Source organism: Pagrus major, chromosome 18 (assembly GCF_040436345.1).
Source record: "Pagrus major chromosome 18, Pma_NU_1.0".
NCBI lineage: Eukaryota > Metazoa > Chordata > Actinopteri > Spariformes > Sparidae > Pagrus > Pagrus major.
This window is the reverse complement of record NC_133232.1, coordinates 2,848,189-2,868,479: the sequence shown is the minus strand read 5'-3', so window position 1 is coordinate 2,868,479 and position 20,291 is coordinate 2,848,189. Positions and strand designations below refer to the sequence as shown.

General features: G+C 42.4%; 1 protein-coding gene across 3 annotated transcripts; it reads right to left on the bottom strand.

The window, feature by feature from the left end:
- Positions 1-7,372: 7,372 nt before the first annotated feature.
- Positions 7,373-18,457, bottom strand: pcdh18b (protocadherin 18b). 3 transcript variants are annotated; one of them, XM_073487732.1, is made up of 4 exons: positions 15,673-18,457; positions 15,143-15,231; positions 14,586-14,755; positions 7,373-8,902 (listed from the first exon to the last, which is right to left on the bottom strand). In XM_073487732.1, exons 1-4 carry the CDS (start codon positions 18,172-18,174, stop codon positions 7,944-7,946), a joined length of 3,720 nt encoding a protein of 1,239 aa, XP_073343833.1. In that variant the 5' UTR covers positions 18,175-18,457; the 3' UTR covers positions 7,373-7,943. The 3 variants fall into 3 exon arrangements, with proteins under 3 accessions (XP_073343833.1, XP_073343835.1, XP_073343834.1); XM_073487734.1 differs by having other exon boundaries at positions 14,640-14,755; XM_073487733.1 differs by having other exon boundaries at positions 15,143-15,198.
- Positions 18,458-20,291: the final 1,834 nt, after the last annotated feature.

Sequence of the window (20,291 nt, the reverse complement as noted above, 5' to 3'; positions counted from 1 at the left end):
CAGTGTATTCAGATGCTTCTTTCTTCACACTAGTGGCACATATAACCTTCAGTAAACACCTTAAAAGGTTGTAAAGGGAACTGCAAACATAGTTATTAATTGCAAAATAGGTGTATTAGTCGCTTGCATTGATGTAACCACTGCAGTTATAAAGAAGAGCATGAATTTATTTAGCCATAGTAATGTTAGTGTCATAAGATAGTGTGGCAAAACTACTACTGGGCTACTTTTTTTTTTATCTACAGCAAGTTGTTTGCTTCCCCATGAGAAACATGTTTCCAGCTTCTGTCTGCAGAGTCTGCTGCACAGAGCGGTGTTCACTGTTTATTCAAAATGATTCATATTGAATTCATAGTGTCGCATGTCTAAATTGCGCCAAATTCAACACAGCACGTCCTTGTGTCCTCAGCATCAACCCTGTCAGGTGTAAGGTAGACTAGATGAATGGTTCTCAGGAAATGCGAATAACATACATACATACAGACAGACAGACAGACAGACAGACAGAGGGAGGTACATTTCTGCAGTTAGATAGATCAGATTCTCACAGCCCTAAATTGAATAGTGCCAACTCACGAGTGTGCAAAATCAAGGGATGAAGCATAGAGGAGAGTGTTTAGGACTAGAGGTAGGATGAGGACATTTTGTTTAGTGATGTCACCATGCTGAAGTCCTGTGCTGATATCTCCAGCAGCCACCAGAGAAGAGAAGACAAAATCACTGTCCAATATCCCAGAGAGTGTTTTAGCATCTCAACAAGATGGCAGCTTCTTGCTGTCATCCTCAGCCTGTTGTTGAGTCAGTCAATACAAAACTGATAATGGCAGCTACACTCACACGACACACACACACAAACGCTCATGATGAACGACACTCACGATGAACAACACACGCACATACACACAGAAGCACACACTGTGTATCAGTGTACTCACGACAACAGAAGCTTTGGTGGCTTCATTCCCGCTGTCACTGAGGGGATCTGTATTGACGAGATAGCAGACAAAATGTGTGTGTGTTTGTGTGTGTGTGTGTGTGTGTGTGTGTGTGTGTGTGTTATGAGAATGAGGGCTGAATTGCATTCAAAGCTGTTATGTCTCTCTACCTCTCTCCCTCACACAGTTTCAGTTTCTCTCTCTCCTATACTGTCTGCCTCTCTCTCTCTCTCTGATGCTCACTCACTCTGTCTGTCCTCAGATTGCACTGACAGACAGAGGCTTTGAAAAGAGAATCAGACTGATTAAAGCAGTCTTGTTTGCTTTCTTTTATCATATTTGTTTTGTAATACGTACAACTGAAACATATTTTGGTCCTTAAATAATGCAGCAAAAACAAGCTCACTAACCAGTAATACTACTGCCTATATACCAAAATGGCACTCTCCATGTTGTTCTGATCATACAATTCATTTTTGTTCATTCAGCTGTTTATTTAAACACCTTTCAAAAGTGAAAAGTGTGCATTTTTAAAAGTATTATAAAGCCTTTTGTGGTTTCAGAGGAAGCTGCATGTAAAAAAATTAAAAAATTGCTCCAGTGGTGCCACTCAGTGGCCAAGTTGCATTGTGGTTAATGTAAGCACCAGCTTTTGGAAAGCAGTTCACTCTACTAACATTGCTCTCCTTTATCACTGTTGGACTACACAGAACTGATACAGCAGAACCAGCTTGCAGGTCGATTAATATTGTTTATTTAACCTTTACAAGGGTAAAGTTGGACACTACATTGTGTTGGTATTACTAAGGAATGTTACATTCAGGCTAGTATGCCCATCTGTTGTTGCTTGTTGGGCTTGAGTTTGACATGTTATGCTTTCAGCATATTTTTTTAGGTTATTTTAGAGGATATTCTGGACAGTATCTGTCATTGTTTTGGATTGTTGCAATAATAAGAAATATACATTTTACATATTACATACATACTTGTCCACACCCATGTTGGTAAGAGTATGAAAAACTAAAGGTACATTTAGGACAGATAAAAAATGTGCCATCAATGTGCGATTATTCGCAAGATAACTATGTACAATCATGCGATTAATCGTGATAAAATATTTGAATCGATCGCCGGCCGTAATATATATATCTATATATATATATATATATATATATATATATATATATATATATATATATATATATATATATATGTGTGTATATATATATATATATACACACACATTTTGTAATATATACATACATTACATAAGATATTGTGCATTGAATTTTGTGACTATAAGGTACATCAATAAACATTAATTGTATATACAAGCCTGATTCCAAAGAAGTTGGGACACTGTGCAAAACATAAGTAATAACAGAATTTAATCATTTTATCATACAAACAAACTATATTTACTGACAACAGTTTTCTTCTTCCTGAGCCCATGTAGTAATCTCCTTTATACAATCATGTGCTGAACCTCGCCCCATCCTTGCTTGTGAACAACTGAGCCTTTCAAGGATGTCACTTCATACCCAATCCTGATACTATCACCTGTTGCCACTGAACCTGTTTACCTGTGGAATCATAGCCATTTCTTGCTATATGCAGATTATGCGGTTGCATAGTGTCCCAAACCAACCAGGTAGCCCCCATGCTGAAATACAATTGTCATATGAATGGGCTCCGGGAACTGATTGACTGAACTGATAACAGGTGTCTGATAGCAGTAGAAACAGTACCTTGTTGTGGTGGCTCAGCACGCAGGTGACTGGACGTCCTGAAAACTTGACCCTTTTCATGGCAGACATTTGGACTGTAGTGTCTGAGTGTTTCTAATACCTCCTGAGCTCTGAGTGACAGGACAGGATGGGACAGGATCAAATGCTTTCCTTTAAGTATATTTGGGAAGGAGACAATGTAGAGGTCTCATGTTCAGGATAACAACACATTAGTTCTGTAGTGTAACGCACACACCTCCATGTACACATATTCCCTTGAGAGAGAGATGTTATGCAGACCCATCCTTTTCTAATAGGATAGAGGGGTCCTCAGTTCCCCAAAAAGGAAACAATTAGAGAAACAGGCGGGCCTGAGCGAATAGACTCTAAAAAGACACACACACCAGAGAACGGGGGTGATTTTGGTTGATCTCCTAAGACTGAGGGTCAGAGAGGAGTTCTGATAGAGCAGAGAGCAAAGTATTTTGGGCCTCACTTTGCCAAGATTTGAGAATACCAGGGAGTGGCCACACTCTGGTTCGGACGCTGGCTTGAAATCTGTTTCAATAAAGATTGCTCTGTCAAATCCACCCAGCCTTGCCTCCGTAGAATCTTTTATCAACATACTACACGCCGACACCTTTCGAGGACGACAGCCCATACACTTCAGGACTTAAGGCAGGAAAACAACAGGTGTGATCGATAACGTATTGTCTTAGTAAGTCATGTCAGTGAGTGAGCATGCACAGTATCAGAGCCCTGGAAATAGCTCACCTAAATATAATGCAGTCATCATTAATGATATAAATTCCACCTGTGATTTTCCTTCTTTGACACACCAAAATGTCTGCCATGAAAAGGGTCTATTTATGATGGTCCCAAATAATGAACAGTTGTCCTAATCCTGAATCCTGCCCTTTTTGTCCCGAAAATCAGTAGTAATAGATAATATATGAAGACATTTGTGTGCTGTGAGACTGAACATGACTTGAGACATACTCCTGGGAATCAAAATCACAGAGGCTAGATTCTGGAGCCAAATTCTCCTTAACTTTTACAAAGAAGAAATAGAAAGCATCCTGACTGGAACCATCACAAACTGTCATGGTTCATCACGGCCCAGGACAGGAAGGCTCTACAGCAGGTGATTAAAACCACCAAGAACATCACTGATACCATCTACAGAGCATCAGTGACATCAGTGAACTGAGATGTCTGCACAGAGCCCAAAGATACTAAAAGACAACAACCACCCAGTCACAGTCTGTTCACCCTGCTGCCATCTGACAACACATACAGAAGTATCTGCTGCCGTACCACCAGACTACAGAGCAGCTTCATTCATCAGACTGTGAGACTCCTGAACTCATCCTCAACACTCCATTTTATAAAATAGTTTGTTTTGTGTTTTAAGTGGATAAAGGGGCTTAAACTCTGGTGTTGTCAAAATGACAAATAAATGAACCTTTGACCGAACAGGCATAATGCTGAGGACTTGGAACTGCTGACTTGGTGACACAGTAATGGTGATAAATGCTGCTCTGAACTTACTGTGTATTTTTGAGTGCTGCCAAATTCATGAAAGTCATGAATAATTAATAACATAACAGAGATGTGTGCAACAAGCTGCTGCTGTCACCAGAATAAAGAAGATGATATTCTGATATTCAAATGACAGAACCCTTTCATTGAATTATGAAATAGTCTAAATGAATTAGAAGTGATTGTTTTTTTTAACTGAATCTGTGAAGATATTCTGATTAAATGACTTAGGTATGCTACCATTTCTGCTTTGAATGGTTGAAAATGTCCTGTTTGTTTTTAAAATATGTGTATTATTATTTTCCCCTGTCTATTGCACTGATCGGGCAAACGATGGCTGTCACTCTGCCTGTTTTAAACCAGGTGACAGAGTGCAGCTGCTACTGCCGGAGGAATTTGTGATAAAAACTATCTGAAACTATGTTTGTTAACTCGTACAGGTTAATGACAAACTTGTCTTCTGAAAAGATCTTTGAAATGACTGTAACGTACCTGTCACCTGGATATAATAATTCACGCGTCTTTTACACACGGCCAGCACACTTTGCTTCATATCATCCTACAGCCATCTATTTTATCCAGATTAACAGATTATCACAATTAGAGTGTGATTTTACTCTTATTGTGCTATACTATTTAATTGTTCTAATATTTGAAGTTAATACACCTGTTTGAGTCACTGGTTGAACATGACGTTAACTAGGTATAGCATACTGTACATTGTGAGGTACATGAATCAACTGGACCCAGGAATAGTGTTTGGTACCTACTTTCTGAAGTAAACATTACTGTTTGAATGATTTTACTTGTAATGTGGTTGTGAATTTATTCTTGTTAAAAATAAAAAAGAAGTTGCAGTAACGAGGACGGGGAAGTGTAGCTGTACACAACTCAGACACAGAGTGATCTTACACGATGAGCTGACAGATGTGATCGGCAGCGCACTGCTGACTGCTGTAACGGAAAATGATGCACACACTGTTCATTAAACACTGTCATTGTGTCTCTGCCTGTATTCCACATTAAAGTTATTTCTATCTATTTTGCTTTTATTGTGAACAACTAAAATAACAGGAGTTGAAGTAAATTAAACTTCTGTTATATGACCAATCATGCTACCTTCAAACAAGAATACAAGGTGGCCTTTAGGGTCAGTTGGTTTAGATGATGCTCGCGCTTCTCAAGTTTTTTGTTGTGTTGTTGTAAAGCAAAAATAAAAAGGGGTTTGGAATCCCCCCCACCATAGTTTCCCAAAATATGGGCCCCCAAACACATTTTTCATAGGGCCCCCCAAAAATAGAAACGTCCCTGTGCCGAATGTGTTTTTGGAGCATTCCACAACTTTCAGTCTTTTGTACCCAACAAGTTTGAAACATGTTGCTGCCATCAAATTCACAAAATGCTTATATTAACAAAAATCTATGAAGTTGTTGAGGTAAATATTAAGTATATTTGACTTATGTCACAAAGGATCACATTGTGTTTCGTTTTTCTGTTTTGTGGAATGGGATCGAATTGTAGTGGAGATGAGCCGGGCCAAAGCAGAACTGATCAACAGTGATCCCCACCCAATGCATGTCAGTTAAATATGTTTCTATTTGTGACATCATGCTGACACACAGCAGATTAGCCTGACATCACTGTTTGTTTGTTTGTGTGTGTGTGTGTGCATGTGTGCGTGCTTGTGTGTGGACTGCCTTGAGTGTGTGCTTGGTTTTTCCTGCAGGTTAAATTTTCCTCCACTTTCCCCGACAGCTGCAGGGTGGCGATGTCTCCTCCAGGGGGCTCTGTCTGGTTGTCTGCTCTCACTCCTCCTTGGCTCCTTGTCAGGGCTTGGTGCTGCTAGTTGTAGTAGTAATGTGTTGGTAAAAGCTGGCTGCTGGAGTCATTGGTTTACAGTGCACATGGTGAACCTCTAGGTGTCACCCATAATCTAGTTGTTAGGGCAACAGAGGTGGGAGGTGACTCCATCGAATCCAAACCCCTCCGTGAAACTCTCAACAGCTCTCTGTCTCTCCACAGCAGCTTTTTTCCATCTGCTTCCACAGCACATTTCTCCCATTAGCCACCACACATCCAAGCCTGATTCTTTTGTTTTGTGAATTCAAGTGGCTCAGAGATTGCTGACTGAACGCAGAGCCTCTCCATGTTTTTCTGGGCTAAGACAACAACCCTGGCTGTATCAAGTCATTTAGTGTTTGTGGAAATGCTTCAGAGCTTTTTCAAATGAGCAGGAACATGTCGTGCAAATTGCAAACACAGTCAAGAACTGAAATTTGCTGATGTGAAAATGAGGAGTCCTGATAGTTTGAGTGAAGGTTACTTTTGTACTGTTCATACACAGCGTTTTCACAGACACAATCTGTCCAAGCATTTCAGTAAACAAGAGCACTGCAGGGCTGCTGTATGACTATTGTTAGAGATATGTCTGATGTCCACTGGGACTTCAAATGTCTTTTTTTGTCTGACCAACAGTCTGAAACCCAAAAGAACCAGAGAGATGTCGCACATACTTACTGCCTAATTGTTCCAGGACTGAACAAATGGAGTAATGAATTCTTCCTCTTCACAACATTTTGTCTTCTTTGGTACTGAGTGTGTGTTGTGTGTTATTTCACTTCTTACTTCAGTGGCATTGTAAACATAGTTGACAAACTCGTCTCACCACAAGGCCTGTTTACTTGTAGAGAAGTCTTTATTAAACATCTACAACTTCCTGGCAGCCGGGTCGACTGTATCTGGTGAGGAAAATCATGTGATGCAGATGCAACTTCTGATTGGATAAGTAAGATAGATCACATACTTCATATATCCTCAACAGTGGCTGGCTCTGTTTTGGCATGTCATTTGGAAACTTTTGACTTACGAATAATCTTGTAACGTTTTCCATTTTGGATATAAGACATGAACTTATTTTGGTGATAAATATTCAATCATTTTGCTTTTTTTTTTCTATTTATACTTTTCCATCATCTTCTATCTATGATTTGTACCTTGACCCCTTCTTGATTGGTTGTTGCAGCCTGTAAAGATGTCTTAGTTTCATATTGTGAGTTGAAAATAGAATTGGAGGTACCAACAATGTATTCACTCTTAGAAAGTACATTAAAAACTATAGAACCTCCCACTATCACAACAAAATACAGATATAAACCACAGACACCTGAATAATATTTGTGTATTATTATTTTTATTTGTGTACGGTCCACTTCCCCACAATAATCCACAACGACAAATGTCCATTAATTAATTAATATATTTATATATACATAACATAGTGACAAATAAAAAAGAATCACAATACAAAAGACAATTTAAATATGTAGAATGTCGATCGCATGTCAAAGTCTTGATTCAATGTTTTTAAACTCAACATGCATTCAAAATATAAAAATAGACTTCTGATTAAGTTTATATACACTTTTTTTTATAAATATAAGTATACAAATGTATTTTTAAAATACAAAGATAAATACAGTCACATAGTGTACATTGTGTACCAAACCAGCAATTACAAACAATTTTTTGGATATTTAGCATTCACAAAACACAATTATTACATTAGAAATGCAACTTTAACGACAATTGCAGGTCTTGTTTTTTGTCTCATTGTTTTTTTTCTCTCTGCTTTAGATTTTTTCTGTCCTTCTTTTTCCACCCGCTGTCCCTCACTTTTATTGTGAAGTAAAGAGAGCAGTCAGTGAGTGGTGAATAAATAAAGAGGGTAAAAAACGGATGTTTAGCTCTGCCGAACATCCTGTAAGAGTTTGTTGATCTCAGCCACCAGCTCGCTGGCATCCACTAGCTCATGTCTGCTGTCGCTGCGTTTGCCCTGAAGGTGGCTGAGCACTGAGTCAAAATCATCCTCCTCATAGTTTTCTGGGATCTCCTCCATGGCTGGCAGCCACTTGGAGGAGGGCCCGGGGAGAGGAACTGGCACTTGCACTGGGGCCGGGGAAGCCTGCACCAGAGTGGGGCTGACCAGTGCCGTGAGCAAAGGGCTGCTGTGGGGTTTGGGGTTGTGGCCGCTGTTCTGGGGGCTGTTTTTGGGCGCCTGCAATCCCTTATGGCTGGTACTCTGAGAGCTGAGCTTGGTGCTGGGTTTCAGGGTGTGGTAGCTGCCACCCTGGTGGTGGCCAGATGGGCCGATGCTGCTACCCGGGTTCTGGAAGTGGGTGTTGGCAGCCCAGGCTGCCACACCCTGCTGGTGGACAGAGGGGTTGGACTTGCCAGGGAGATGTCCCCTCCTGCGATCTAAAGATCCAGTCATGGGGACACCCACCCCACTCAGGCTAGTCCCTTTCTGGTTCTCGTTGACCTGGACGTATGAGTCCAGACCCTGGGGTAGCAACCGCTGGAACACACTGCTCATCTCTGACAGCAACGATGTGGTCCCACACAGATCTTCATCTCTGGCCTCACCATCACCATCCTCTCCCCCCTCCTCTTCTCCACCGTCCTCACCAACCAGGTCCTTGCCGAAGGTGGAGAAGCTCTGGTTCCGGGTGGGGCCAGTGTCAGTGCAGGGCTGTGGAGTCTTTTCCTGGGACAGGTCAGTGGGTTGGCGGGCTTCTTCTCCCGGGATGTAGAGGTTACTGCGGTAGTCGGAGGAGGATGAAGCCGGGGAGGCCAGGGGGGGCATCCAGCACTGATCTGAGTGGCCCAGGACACGACACTCCTCTGTGCACAGCCTCATAGCTGGGAAAACAGATAGAAACACGCATAAGTAATCAGCCACATGCTGTCACTGTAGCCAGAAGTTCAGCGCGACTAACAATTATACTCATTACTGATTTAGTTGTCAATTAATCATTTAAGCGATTAAAGTCAAAACACCTCCTGTTCCCAGAGACATCTTCTCATTTCTTGTTTTGTTCAAGCAGAAGTCCAAAACCCAAAGATGTTCAGTTATAATGGTGTAATACAGAAAGAAGCACAAAAAGAAGCTAGAAGCTGTTTTGTCACATTTTATTGATTAAATGACTAAAACGATGAATCCATTATCAAACTTCCTGCCAACTAAGTTTTTTGTTGATCAACTCATTGATTAATCTCAGCTCTCTTAATTGTTTCAGCTGTATTTACACTATATTGATTAAGAGATTAGACTGTACTGAGGTTGGTCAGTTGTATACGTGTTGTATTTGCTGTGCAGATATGTGTATGTATGTGAGTATACACAAATATTTAAGTAGAGAATGTGTGAACAGGAAGTGGGGCGGGAGGAATTGCTTTGAAGGTTGGAGCCAGTGGACCAGTCAAACCCACAGATCTCCATATTTGGTGATTAAAAGGATGAACCAAAAGATTCTACTTTATGAGCTGAGAAAATGACTCTGCATATATTAGATGTATTTTGCAGATAATGCTAAAATAAACCCTATTATTTTATGTGTATGTACATTTTAACAAAACAAACCATAAGTTTGATCACAAAATATAAGAAGATATGAAGCTGATTCCTGTCAGTAAGTCTCTTTCCTTCCATCTACTATTTGTCTGCTTCTCTTCAGGTGTTTTTGCTGCACTGTCTCTGGAAACATGGTGGAAATCTGCCCTAATTAGTCTGAAAGGCTCTCTGCAGGAGTACTGCCTGCTACAGTACAGTACCTTCCAACATATTTACCATGGAGAGACAATTCAGCAAGGCTGATCAATGCCTATTACCCATTCAAAATAACTCCTCCTCTAAAAGCCCTGCATTTTTCCCTTTCAAGTCACTCTTTTCAATATTAAATCTTCAAATAGAAAATCTCTGAAGAATAAATTAGACAAATCAAATATGCCAACTTAAAGCCTTCATTAAAAGAGTGCGGCGCTTTTCAGGCGTGCTATTGAGGGACTTCATTATCCCCTCATTAACATGAAAGGAACATTTATAATACATCTTAGAGCAGATGAAAAGTGCATTTGGGTGCACTGGAAGGGAAAAAACAGCGCGGGGGCAGCGGCAGATTGGTGCCCTGCTGATGAAAGGGTAAAAATGAAAGATTTAACCCAAATGATTTGTGTGTAAAAATGAAAAGAGAACATGTCAGGCAAACATTAACTGAAAGCCTGCCCGTCTGATTGACTGCAATGTTAATTCAGCTAACTTACTGACTGATCATTTATTGGCCAGTAAATTAGACTAGTTTTATTCAGAGCTCTAAACTAGCTCACTGCTGATAATGCGTTTGTTTATTTGAGAGCTTTTCTTTTTTCAAATTGATCAGGAAACAAGCGGCAGGGTGCTGTTATCCACTGAGCAGAGGGACAGACAAGGAGTGTTGGCAGTGAGATTCAGATTAGACTGAGGACTACAAGACTTTGATGATTTAGTACAGTTCCACAAAGTCCGAATGACTGTGGGAGAAAGATTCAAACAAGGCTTGTCCAAATTGAGGCAGCAGAAGCTAAGATATCCTGAGTTTCAGTTCAGAGTATATGGCCAACTGTAAAAACACTAGTTCTGCACTTGCCATGATGCAACTAGATAGCATCTATTGTTAGCCTGGTAAATGACAAACTCCAAACACTCAATTTATAACACAGGCTTTAAATAATACATTTGTCTCCACGCCCAAGCTGGTAAAGCCCTGATTTCATCACTATGACATCATCAGGGTTATTTCCCCAAAGTATATAAAGAGCCACACAAGGTATTAATCAACTGTTTTAGTACTGACAGGTAGTAAACTGACTTTGACATGTGAAATTGCCTACATGTCTTTCTTCACTCCTGCCTGTACGTGACAACACGTCTCATTCATTATGCAAAAAGAATGGGGTCAGGCTCGACAGTGAGAATATTTTTAACCAACGTTATCGCACACAAACTGTTTTCAGCACTCTGACCTTCTGTTCATCAGTGTTGCTAATGTCTGACATGAACAAAAGCACCTACCAGCATCTGTTACGTTCCCTTATTAACATGTTGTATCTAGTTTTTTTTAACATACTCAATAAAGAAATGTTTAAACAACACTCATTGTTGACAAAGAAACATTTTACCTGTCACAGTACCCAATGGTTTACAGATTCAGTCAGACAGCACAGGTTTTAATTCAGGCACCATGCTACCATGTTAATCTACCTATCAATTTAAAAAATGGGACACAGCATACTAATTAGTCAGCTTAAGCAGTAGATGTATGAACTTTGGATGGAGCCAGGCTAGAAATTTCTACCTGCTTCCAGTATTTATGCTAAGCTAGGCTAACCGCCTCCAGAATCCAGCTCTGTATCTAACACACAGGCTGAGCAGTCCTTATTTTCTCTTCTCACTGTATATCACAAAACATCAGCTATTCTTTAAAGAAGACAAAACAGAATAAGGACCACAAAGGGGTTCTTTGGGCATTTGAGCATGAGTTTTGCAACCCTGAAGTTAAATTCCCAGGTGATACAATGTATAATATCGTCTGCATCTATAGAGCTACAACAAAGAGTTTCTACTTCAGCATCCTTGTGTGGGGAGAGTTGCCACATCCATCCATAATGACAGGGCACTGACTACACGCTGCCTGAAATCATCCGTGCTGCAGTGGACATGGGGGCGGGAGGCGGGGTGAACATACAGAAGGAGAAAGGTGAGCTTTGAGATGTAATTATGCTCTTCAGGGCTTAATCATGAGCACAACTCTGTGCTGACTCCATAGCAACTATTCGTCACATGGCAATTAAATGCCTTCTTTTCATCAGAGGAGCACTAGGGCTTCATTTTTGGACGCCTGAAAGTGAAGGCTTGAAGGTGGGAAAAGGGAGAATGACTAACAAGCAGAGCTCCTCCACACAGCTATGAAGGGAAGGCGGGTGGAAGGGGGGTGGTGTTAGTGATGAGATTGTCTGCCCGTCTGGGTCGACTTTAATTGGGATGTAGCTCAAATGCAGTGTCGAGTGATGGCTGTGTGGGAAGCTGGCTGGAAAGACGGCGGGAGCTCTGGGAGGAGAGGGATGGCGTGATAAAGGAAGCTGTGGCAGCTTGCAACCTGGGTGAAGTTAGCTGAGGCAGGCTGGGAGGCAGAGGAGTTTTAGAGTGTGTGACCTAGTGTTTCCAACTCAACTAGTCAGGGAAACCTGCCTGCCAGATATTTGATGCTAGGTGGGTAGAATATCTCGAAGTCAGTCAGGTCAATCAATTTTCAGCAAGTGTTCAAAATTCTTCCTCGTTTACATGGTTGGGGAGACTCCATGCAATGTGACAGTAGGGAGAAGACATGGGTGACTGTGAAGGAGGATCAGTTGAGCTATCCAGAGAAATATATCAACAACTTTGTGACAGTGCAGTGAAACAAAGTGGTGGAGTAGGCACGGTATCATTCACAAACCTCCAAGGCCAGTGCACATGCAGTCACTTGCAGAACAAAGAAGGCATGCCGAAACTGCTAAAGCAGTGTTCTGCTAACAGGCAGCAGATGAGTACAAAGGGGTATGGCACTTGTTATGTCTTAACACAAGATTGTCATGATCCCAGCATGAAGGGAGCCCCACATGTAATGACAGAGGAAATTAAAGCTAGGTTAAGTTTCTAAAGTCTGTCTTAATACAATAAAGCCTTTAATTTGCCCATAGGCACACTGAGTCATTGGTCAATGGCTGCCAAGTGATTACTTTATAGCTTGACTCCACTGTTAGAGACTGTTCACATTTGATATCAACATCCGTCCTGAGTGATTTAGTCACTAGGACAGCTCCAAGTACATCTGTGAACACCCCCATGACACACCGAAGACGCATTTGAGACTCCCTTAAAGAATCAAATGATTATGAGTTGTTGAGTGAAGAGAAACTTAAACTTTGCTATGACTGATTCAAAATTACTCATTTTACGGTAAATTTTACAAATCACTAAATTTAGTGAGAAAATGTATAAACTTTGTGAAATGCTGTCTCTGACCAATTCCTAACTATTTGGGCCTTCTTGTTATTTCGGCAAATGTCATACATAATGACATGTCTTTATTTGTGTAAAAAACTGTGCTAGAAAGGGATCACTTCAGGGACAGTGTATGTTTGATCGTACATATAGCATGTGAGTATTGCATTACAATAGACTTAAAAAACAGAACATATCCTTTGAGATAGATCTGTATGTATATATATATATATATATATATATATATATATATATATATATATATATATATATACATATATATATATATATATATACACATACATATATATAATTCAAAACTATTAAATCAAGGTTAATACCCTAAGGTTGAGAAACTTCAGCCATAGTTAAGGATTTAAGAAAGAAATTGCGGGCCAGCGTTTGACCAGAGTTGATGATCTGTGTTACTGACCATGTAGTGACATAGATGGAATCATTTCCTTTACACTATAAATATTTTAGTGCTGAACAATTGCTCATCTTGTCTCATACCAAATGAAAATGTTTAACATATGCAGGTTCCGGCCCCTATATATGTTTTCTCTGGGTTTAGAACTATATTTTAGAGACAACACCTTGAAATTGGGAAACTTGTCATGGGAATTTTTCAGTTCAAACAGTAATGAGAATAATTATCAGCCCTCATCTTTGCTCACACCTTTCCAGGGAAATTTAGTAGATACAGTATTAAAGTTTTTGGAAACCTATAGTACAACATAAGGATAGGTAACGTTTCATTTTACAGGTCTCAAAATGTCATGGCAAGCAGGTGGTTGATTAATAATTAGTCACTTGATTCTTAATTATGAAGTTGGTAATTAGCTATTTATGGTGGTTAACTATAAAAATTGACATTTAGGTAAATTGTTCCAAAGTTGGACTGGTCTGCTGGTGAGAATGTACACACTTCAATTTACTGATCAGCAGTTTTGCAGAAACCAGGTGGAAGTTTCCTGGAAATGTATTAAATAAATTAGCAGCTATTTATTAACTGTTTGTTGGAAAGCAGAATATTATTATTAAATCATGTTGGGATAATTTCATTATCATTACTGTTGTGATTTGGGGTTCATTTCAAAGAATTTCAAATGTTGTCGCTGTCCAGTGAAAACCACTTATCTCCAAATGGTGTTTTTTTTTTTTATGATAAAACTGAAGGACCTTTATGAGTTGAGACAATTCTCGTATTTCTTCAGCCAAACAAACCATTTACAAAGTCATTGAATGATCTGAAAAATGCATTTCCAGAAAGCTGAAAACATGGCTGTTTTTCTTAGCTCATTTTGGAGATATGTGGTTTTGACTGGACAGCAACTCTATGTTAATTACCACCAAATTCTTACCATGAAATCTATGAATATAAATGAATTGATGCACTGTAAAAACTGATGCATAAACTGCACTCTGGGTTCAGGACTAGATGCGAGGGAGACAGGAGGGGAATGATAGGGGATATAAAGGGAGGGTTGTGGGGTGTGGTGGATGGGGGACCAAAGGGTGTACCTGCATGCGATCTGTGCTGGCCATCAGGGGCATATATCTCAGTAAAGCCCTCACCAAGGAGCCTATCCATGGGTGACTCCCTGCCAGGCTCATAGTCGCTGTCTCCGGCTTCACTGTCTCCACGACCGCTGTCCTTCAGACTGAACTTATCCATCTCATTTAGGGCGTATCTGCATAGAGAGACACACAGAGGTTTGATACATTTCTCATAGAAGACTGGCTAATCATTGACAATAATATTATCAACTTGTTAAGGGGAAGCCATGCTACTGATGGATAATAAGGCGCACAGAGAGGCAGAGAGTGCTCTGCAGAAGAGGTTTTACATAAAATTATGCAAATTCAAAGTTAGTGAGCATACACTTTGACTCTAAACCAAAAAAGCTACTGGATATGGATATAACAGATTATGTGAGAGTGCTGACAACAAAATACAGTGGAAATGTGTTACCGTGATATTACAGAGGTGTACACAAGGGTATCCCTTAATTTTGACCTTACTTCTGCCAATGTCAGACAGTAACGGCTTCAGACACTTCATTTTGTATGTGCATTACCTGTAGCTCCTGGTGTATTTGTTGCCTCTGAAACTTGGTCGTGGCTGGTACTGGCCCTGATGGAGCATGGATAGAAGCTGTGAGACTTGCTACAATCCCAAGAGAAACAAAAAAAGACAAAAAGAAAGAAAAAGACAAAAATAAAAGGAAAAATGAAGAGGGGAAAATGAATGGAGTCAAACAAGCAAGGCCACAAGACAATGTTGGGTGGGGGGATTGTGGGGAAGGGGTAGGGGTGACATGAGTTTGTGACTAGGTCCTGTATGTGATGGTCAACAAAAATATGACACAAAGGGCTGAAGGTAACAGAATATGGGAGCAAGGGATAAATTCAGAACAAATACTTGATTTGAGACAAAACAAAACGTGCATACTGGCCTATGGGACAGAAATATGAAACGTGGTTTATCTTTTGGCTTTAACAGCTGTGTACAGATGATGTTTACCCGACTGTTACCACAAACAGCAGTCATGATGTAGCATATAAGTCTTTAAGGATATTAACGATAAGCATGAAATCACTGTCTTACCTCTACAGGAGGTGTGGCGTGGGCCAGCTCCAGGGCAAAGTTCTCCGGCACATGATTGGAGGAGATGGTGACCAGGCTGTTGAGGGACTGCCGGCTATGATGGCTCTGCCTGCTCCCCAGGGTGCCCCTCTCAGGTGTAGGGGAGGCTGAGGGGGAGCGTGGGTGGGCACGGATAGGCAAGGTCCCGTTTACAGTTGGGACCAGGGTGATGTCTGCCTTGTGGATCTGCCTTGCGGGCTTCTTGGGGTGGTTCTGGTAGCTGCTCTCTGCCACTCTGCAGTTGTAGTTGTGTCTGGGGTCTTTCTTCTCCCGGCTGCAGCGGGCAGTGGCAAACATCACCATGACGATGAGCAGCAGAGCGCATACGGCGCCTAGAGAGATGATGACGATGAGGGAGAGATCCAGTGAGGCCTGGCTGGAGCCAGTGGGGTAGAGAGGGGGGAGGATGTCCATGGTCTCCTGTAGAGAGAGCCTGAGGAGGGCCCCTGTGGACAGCCGACTGGTGCCCCTGTCCTGCACTTCCACCCTGATCTCCATCACGTCGCGTGGAGCCTGCTCCAGGCTGGCGTTGGTTCTGAGCTCACATCTGCGGGCGTCCATCACAAACAGTCCATCCTCATTGCCACCAACGATGGTGCAGCTCACCTCTCCATTGGCGCCGGCGTCGCGGTCAGTGACTTTAAGCGCAGTGATCAGCTGACCCGGTGATGCGTACTTCCACACCGGCAGCTCAGCAGTGTGATTCCTGAGGGAGGGGGAGTGGATGATGGGCGGGTTGTCATTTTCATCCAAAACAGTCAGCAGGACAGTGGTGTTAGTTGACAGTGCAGGGTTTCCCCCGTCACGAGCCTGAATGGTGAAGGCAATCCGACTGACATCCTCATGGTCGAAGCTGCGTAAGGCGTAGATGGCGCCATTAGAAGGGTCAATGGTGACGTAGGTGGAGATGGGGCTCCCCTGGACCAGAGCATCTATAATGGTGTAGGTGACTTGGCCATTGGTGCCCAGATCTGGATCTGAGGCCACTACCGTCATCAGGTAGGCTCCAGGAGAATTGTTCTCTGACTTAAAGACCTCGTAGCGGCTCTTCTCAAAACTTGGAGGATTGTCATTTTCATCCAGAACCTGGACGGTGAAGTGTTTGATGGTGGAGAGGCTGGGGGAGCCCCTGTCCTCAGCTATGACTGTCAGACTGTACTCTGACCGCTTCTCCCTGTCTAGAGAGACATTGGTCAGGATCATGTAATTCTTCTCGTAGGTCTTCTGCAGTCTAAAGTGGCCGTGGCCGTGCAGCCTGCACACCACCTCACCGTTGAGCCCAGCGTCGATGTCGTCAACACGCACCAGAGCGATGAAGGTGTCCACAGGGGCGCCCTCGGAAATGTAGGCCACTTCCTCTTTGCCAGGCGTCATCAGGTTGATGTTTATCTCTGGTTTGTTGTCATTCACATCCACTACTTTCACCACAATTTTGCAAAGTCCAGGAATAGAATTAGGGCCTAAGTCCTGAGCCTGGACGTCCAGCTCATAGGAAGCAGTGGTTTCATAGTCCACTTTTTTAATAAGAGTAATGTGTCCATTTTCTGGGTTTATCTTAAATGTTTCAAGGATCTTTGGTGAGACATGGCTGCTGAAAGAGTAGACTATTTTCCCATTAGTGCCCTCGTCTGGATCTGTGGCGTTTAAATCAATGATTAGAGTCCCAAGGGGAGAGTTTTCCAGCAGATTGATGATATAAGCCTGCTCATCAAAGGCTGGGCTGTTGTCGTTGGAATCGGAGATGCTGATCTTGAGCAAAGTGGAGCCAGACTTTGGGGGCACACCATTATCTGAGGCTGTGAGCTGCAGCTGGTAATTTGACTGCACCTCCCGGTCTAACTCCCTCATCACCACCAGCTCTGCGTACTTAGCCCCGTCCGTCCTGGTCCTGATGTCGATCTTAAAGAAGTTGTTGGGTGTGAGGGAGTATGTGTGCAGGGAGTTCTCCCCGACGTCCGCATCCACGGCGCCATCCAGCGGGACGCGCGTCCCCACGGATGCGCTCTCGGAGATCTCGATTGGAACGATGGCGCGGGAGAAGTGCGGGGAGTTGTCGTTAATGTCCAGCACTTCCACCTCCACATGGAACAGCTGCAGGTACTCCGTCGGGAGAGTGACCACGTCGAATTCAATGGAGCAGTTTAAGTTTTTCTCACAGAGCTTCTCACGGTCGATTTTGGTGCCAATACTGATCTCCCCGTCCTCCTCCCGGACAGACAGGAACGGCGTACTCCCTCGTTGCATAGCGCGGAACCGAAAGGTCAGGGTACTCGGTAGTTTGGATAAAACCCCGGCTACATCCTCCTTTAAGCGTGCAATAACAGTGCCCACTTTCTGCTCCTCGTAAACTTTATATTTATAAGTCTTACCGGAGGCACCGTGCACAAGCGCGACCAAAAGCAGTAGTTTGAGCAGTGCCGAAGAGAAAATATTTCCTTTGGTTTGGATTCTTTTTGCCCCCATCTTCTGCGCGCACACTGTGGCGATCACTTCCACAGAGGGAAAAAGTCGGGGCGTAGAATAGATGTCTTCTCAGACGTCTGGCATGTTAAATCCTCGGCTGCTCTCTCACTCTCCGCAAAGAGCTCCGCAAAACAGACGGAGAAAAAAAAAAGAATAAATAAATAAATGAGTAAACTTTACTTCTTTGGGGAGAGAAAAGCGGTCGAAAGCAACCCGCGGCGCTCTGCTTGTACACAGATCTGTTGCATATATCGACATATGCCCGTCGCCTTACGAGCGTGTGCGCCTGTGAATGAGTGAGAGTGAATGTCTGAGCGAAGAAAAGGCGCAGCTTTCTCCCAGTCTGTGCACGAGAGTGTGTGTGTGAGAGAAAGAGAGAGAGGGAGAGCGAGAACGGGGGAGGGAGTGTGTGGAGCGGCGACAGAGCAGAGCGCACGGAGCAGGGCGCGCACACACTCTCTCTCTCTCTGCCCGCCCCGCACCCAAACTGCGTATCCCCCCCTCCTCCTCCTAAAGCATCAGAATGGCCTCCTTCAGCAGCACAGGAGGGACTATTGATAGCAGCCCCGTCTCTCGCCTCCACCTCCCCCCACAGCACAGAAGACACCCCAGTATTGCAAGTGTGCCACAACAATAGGCCGGAGCAGGAATTATTCTGGGGGCAGCCACTTTTAACACAACCACACACTCACCCACGGCAGACTTACATTGTTATGGTTGCAATGCACAACGTGTGCCAAGTCGGGTCTTTTGTCATCAGGAAAGGAAACATGGTCATCACTCAGCGCGGTTATGTGACACTTTAAAACAAAATCACAGAAAAGTTTTCTATTGTGTTTGTGTTGGCCAAGAGCAAACTCGTATCTACTTTACCTTAACACTGCCATCATTTCCTTTATGTGGCTAATGACTGCTGTTCTCACCAGACCGTATGCTCTTTGTGCACACTGGTTACACAATAATGCACGAAATACCTTTAAATCGGTTGATTCTGGTGCCATTAAATCCAAATATTAATGTCTTCGAGCTTTGTATTGGGAACCTGACATGAAGCCAAATATGCCCATATTACCACCGGTAATTATCAGTATTATCAGTACAAGAGCTGAAGACATTGTGTGTAAGACACAAGATACCCAGAGTTTACACTACTTTAAAATCTGATTGCATTGCCTTCATTTCCATTTGGGGCTTATGATATTGCAATTTATCCAAATGATCTTAAACTGTTTGCTTTTTGCCGATTAGTTTAGCTTTTTCTCCTGACAAAAAGAAGAATGTCAATTTGGGCGACAAGTCTGCCAAACCAGTGACTGCAGTTCAAGTTTATCTTTTCAAAAGTCATAAGTGTGAAACCACTGGATATTTTTAAGGAGACCAAGGGGCATCTGCTGCCATGATTGCGGTGACCAAAACAGGCATTTTAAACCAAAACATGCTGTTTTTCTAACCCTACCAAGTAATAGTTGTGCCTAAACCTAACCAGAGACAAAAGAAAAACTGAAAGTTGCAACATAAAGACACGTAAAGCTTTAACAAACTACTTTAACACACTTTCCCAACATTCATTCTGGTAATTGGTTTGATTCTAAAATAGTCGTCTCTGTATGTTTCCATATATTTATGATGCTTTAAAACACATCCTCACGCTCACTAAGTGTTAAGTTATGGTGAGTGCTTTGCCATCTATGCAGCTGACCCCCCACGTGTGCACTTCTGGCAAACCTCCCCCTCATCCTCTTGCTGCATAATAATGTTTTATGCGAGCCTACAACTCCTGATCCCACCAAATTACCATCCTGCAAACTCAAAGTGTCGCTCAGAGAGCAAACAACTGGGCAAGCAGAGTCTTTATGAGAGGAGCAGCAGGCCATCTGGCTCGAGCTTCAGACAACCCAAACCTACAATTATCATCTATTCAGACGCTGCCGCCTCCCAGCCAAGTAACACCAAGTGAGAATAAGCCCCAGTCAGATAAAGTATGATATCCTCATTGTATTGCTGCAGTATGACTCTTCTAAAGCAGTTTTATGAGTGTCCTAATCAGTAGTAATGAGAGGCAGTCAGTGAACTTTGGATTGACTTTACTTGGATGTCTCAGAGCTGCTGATTTGTTT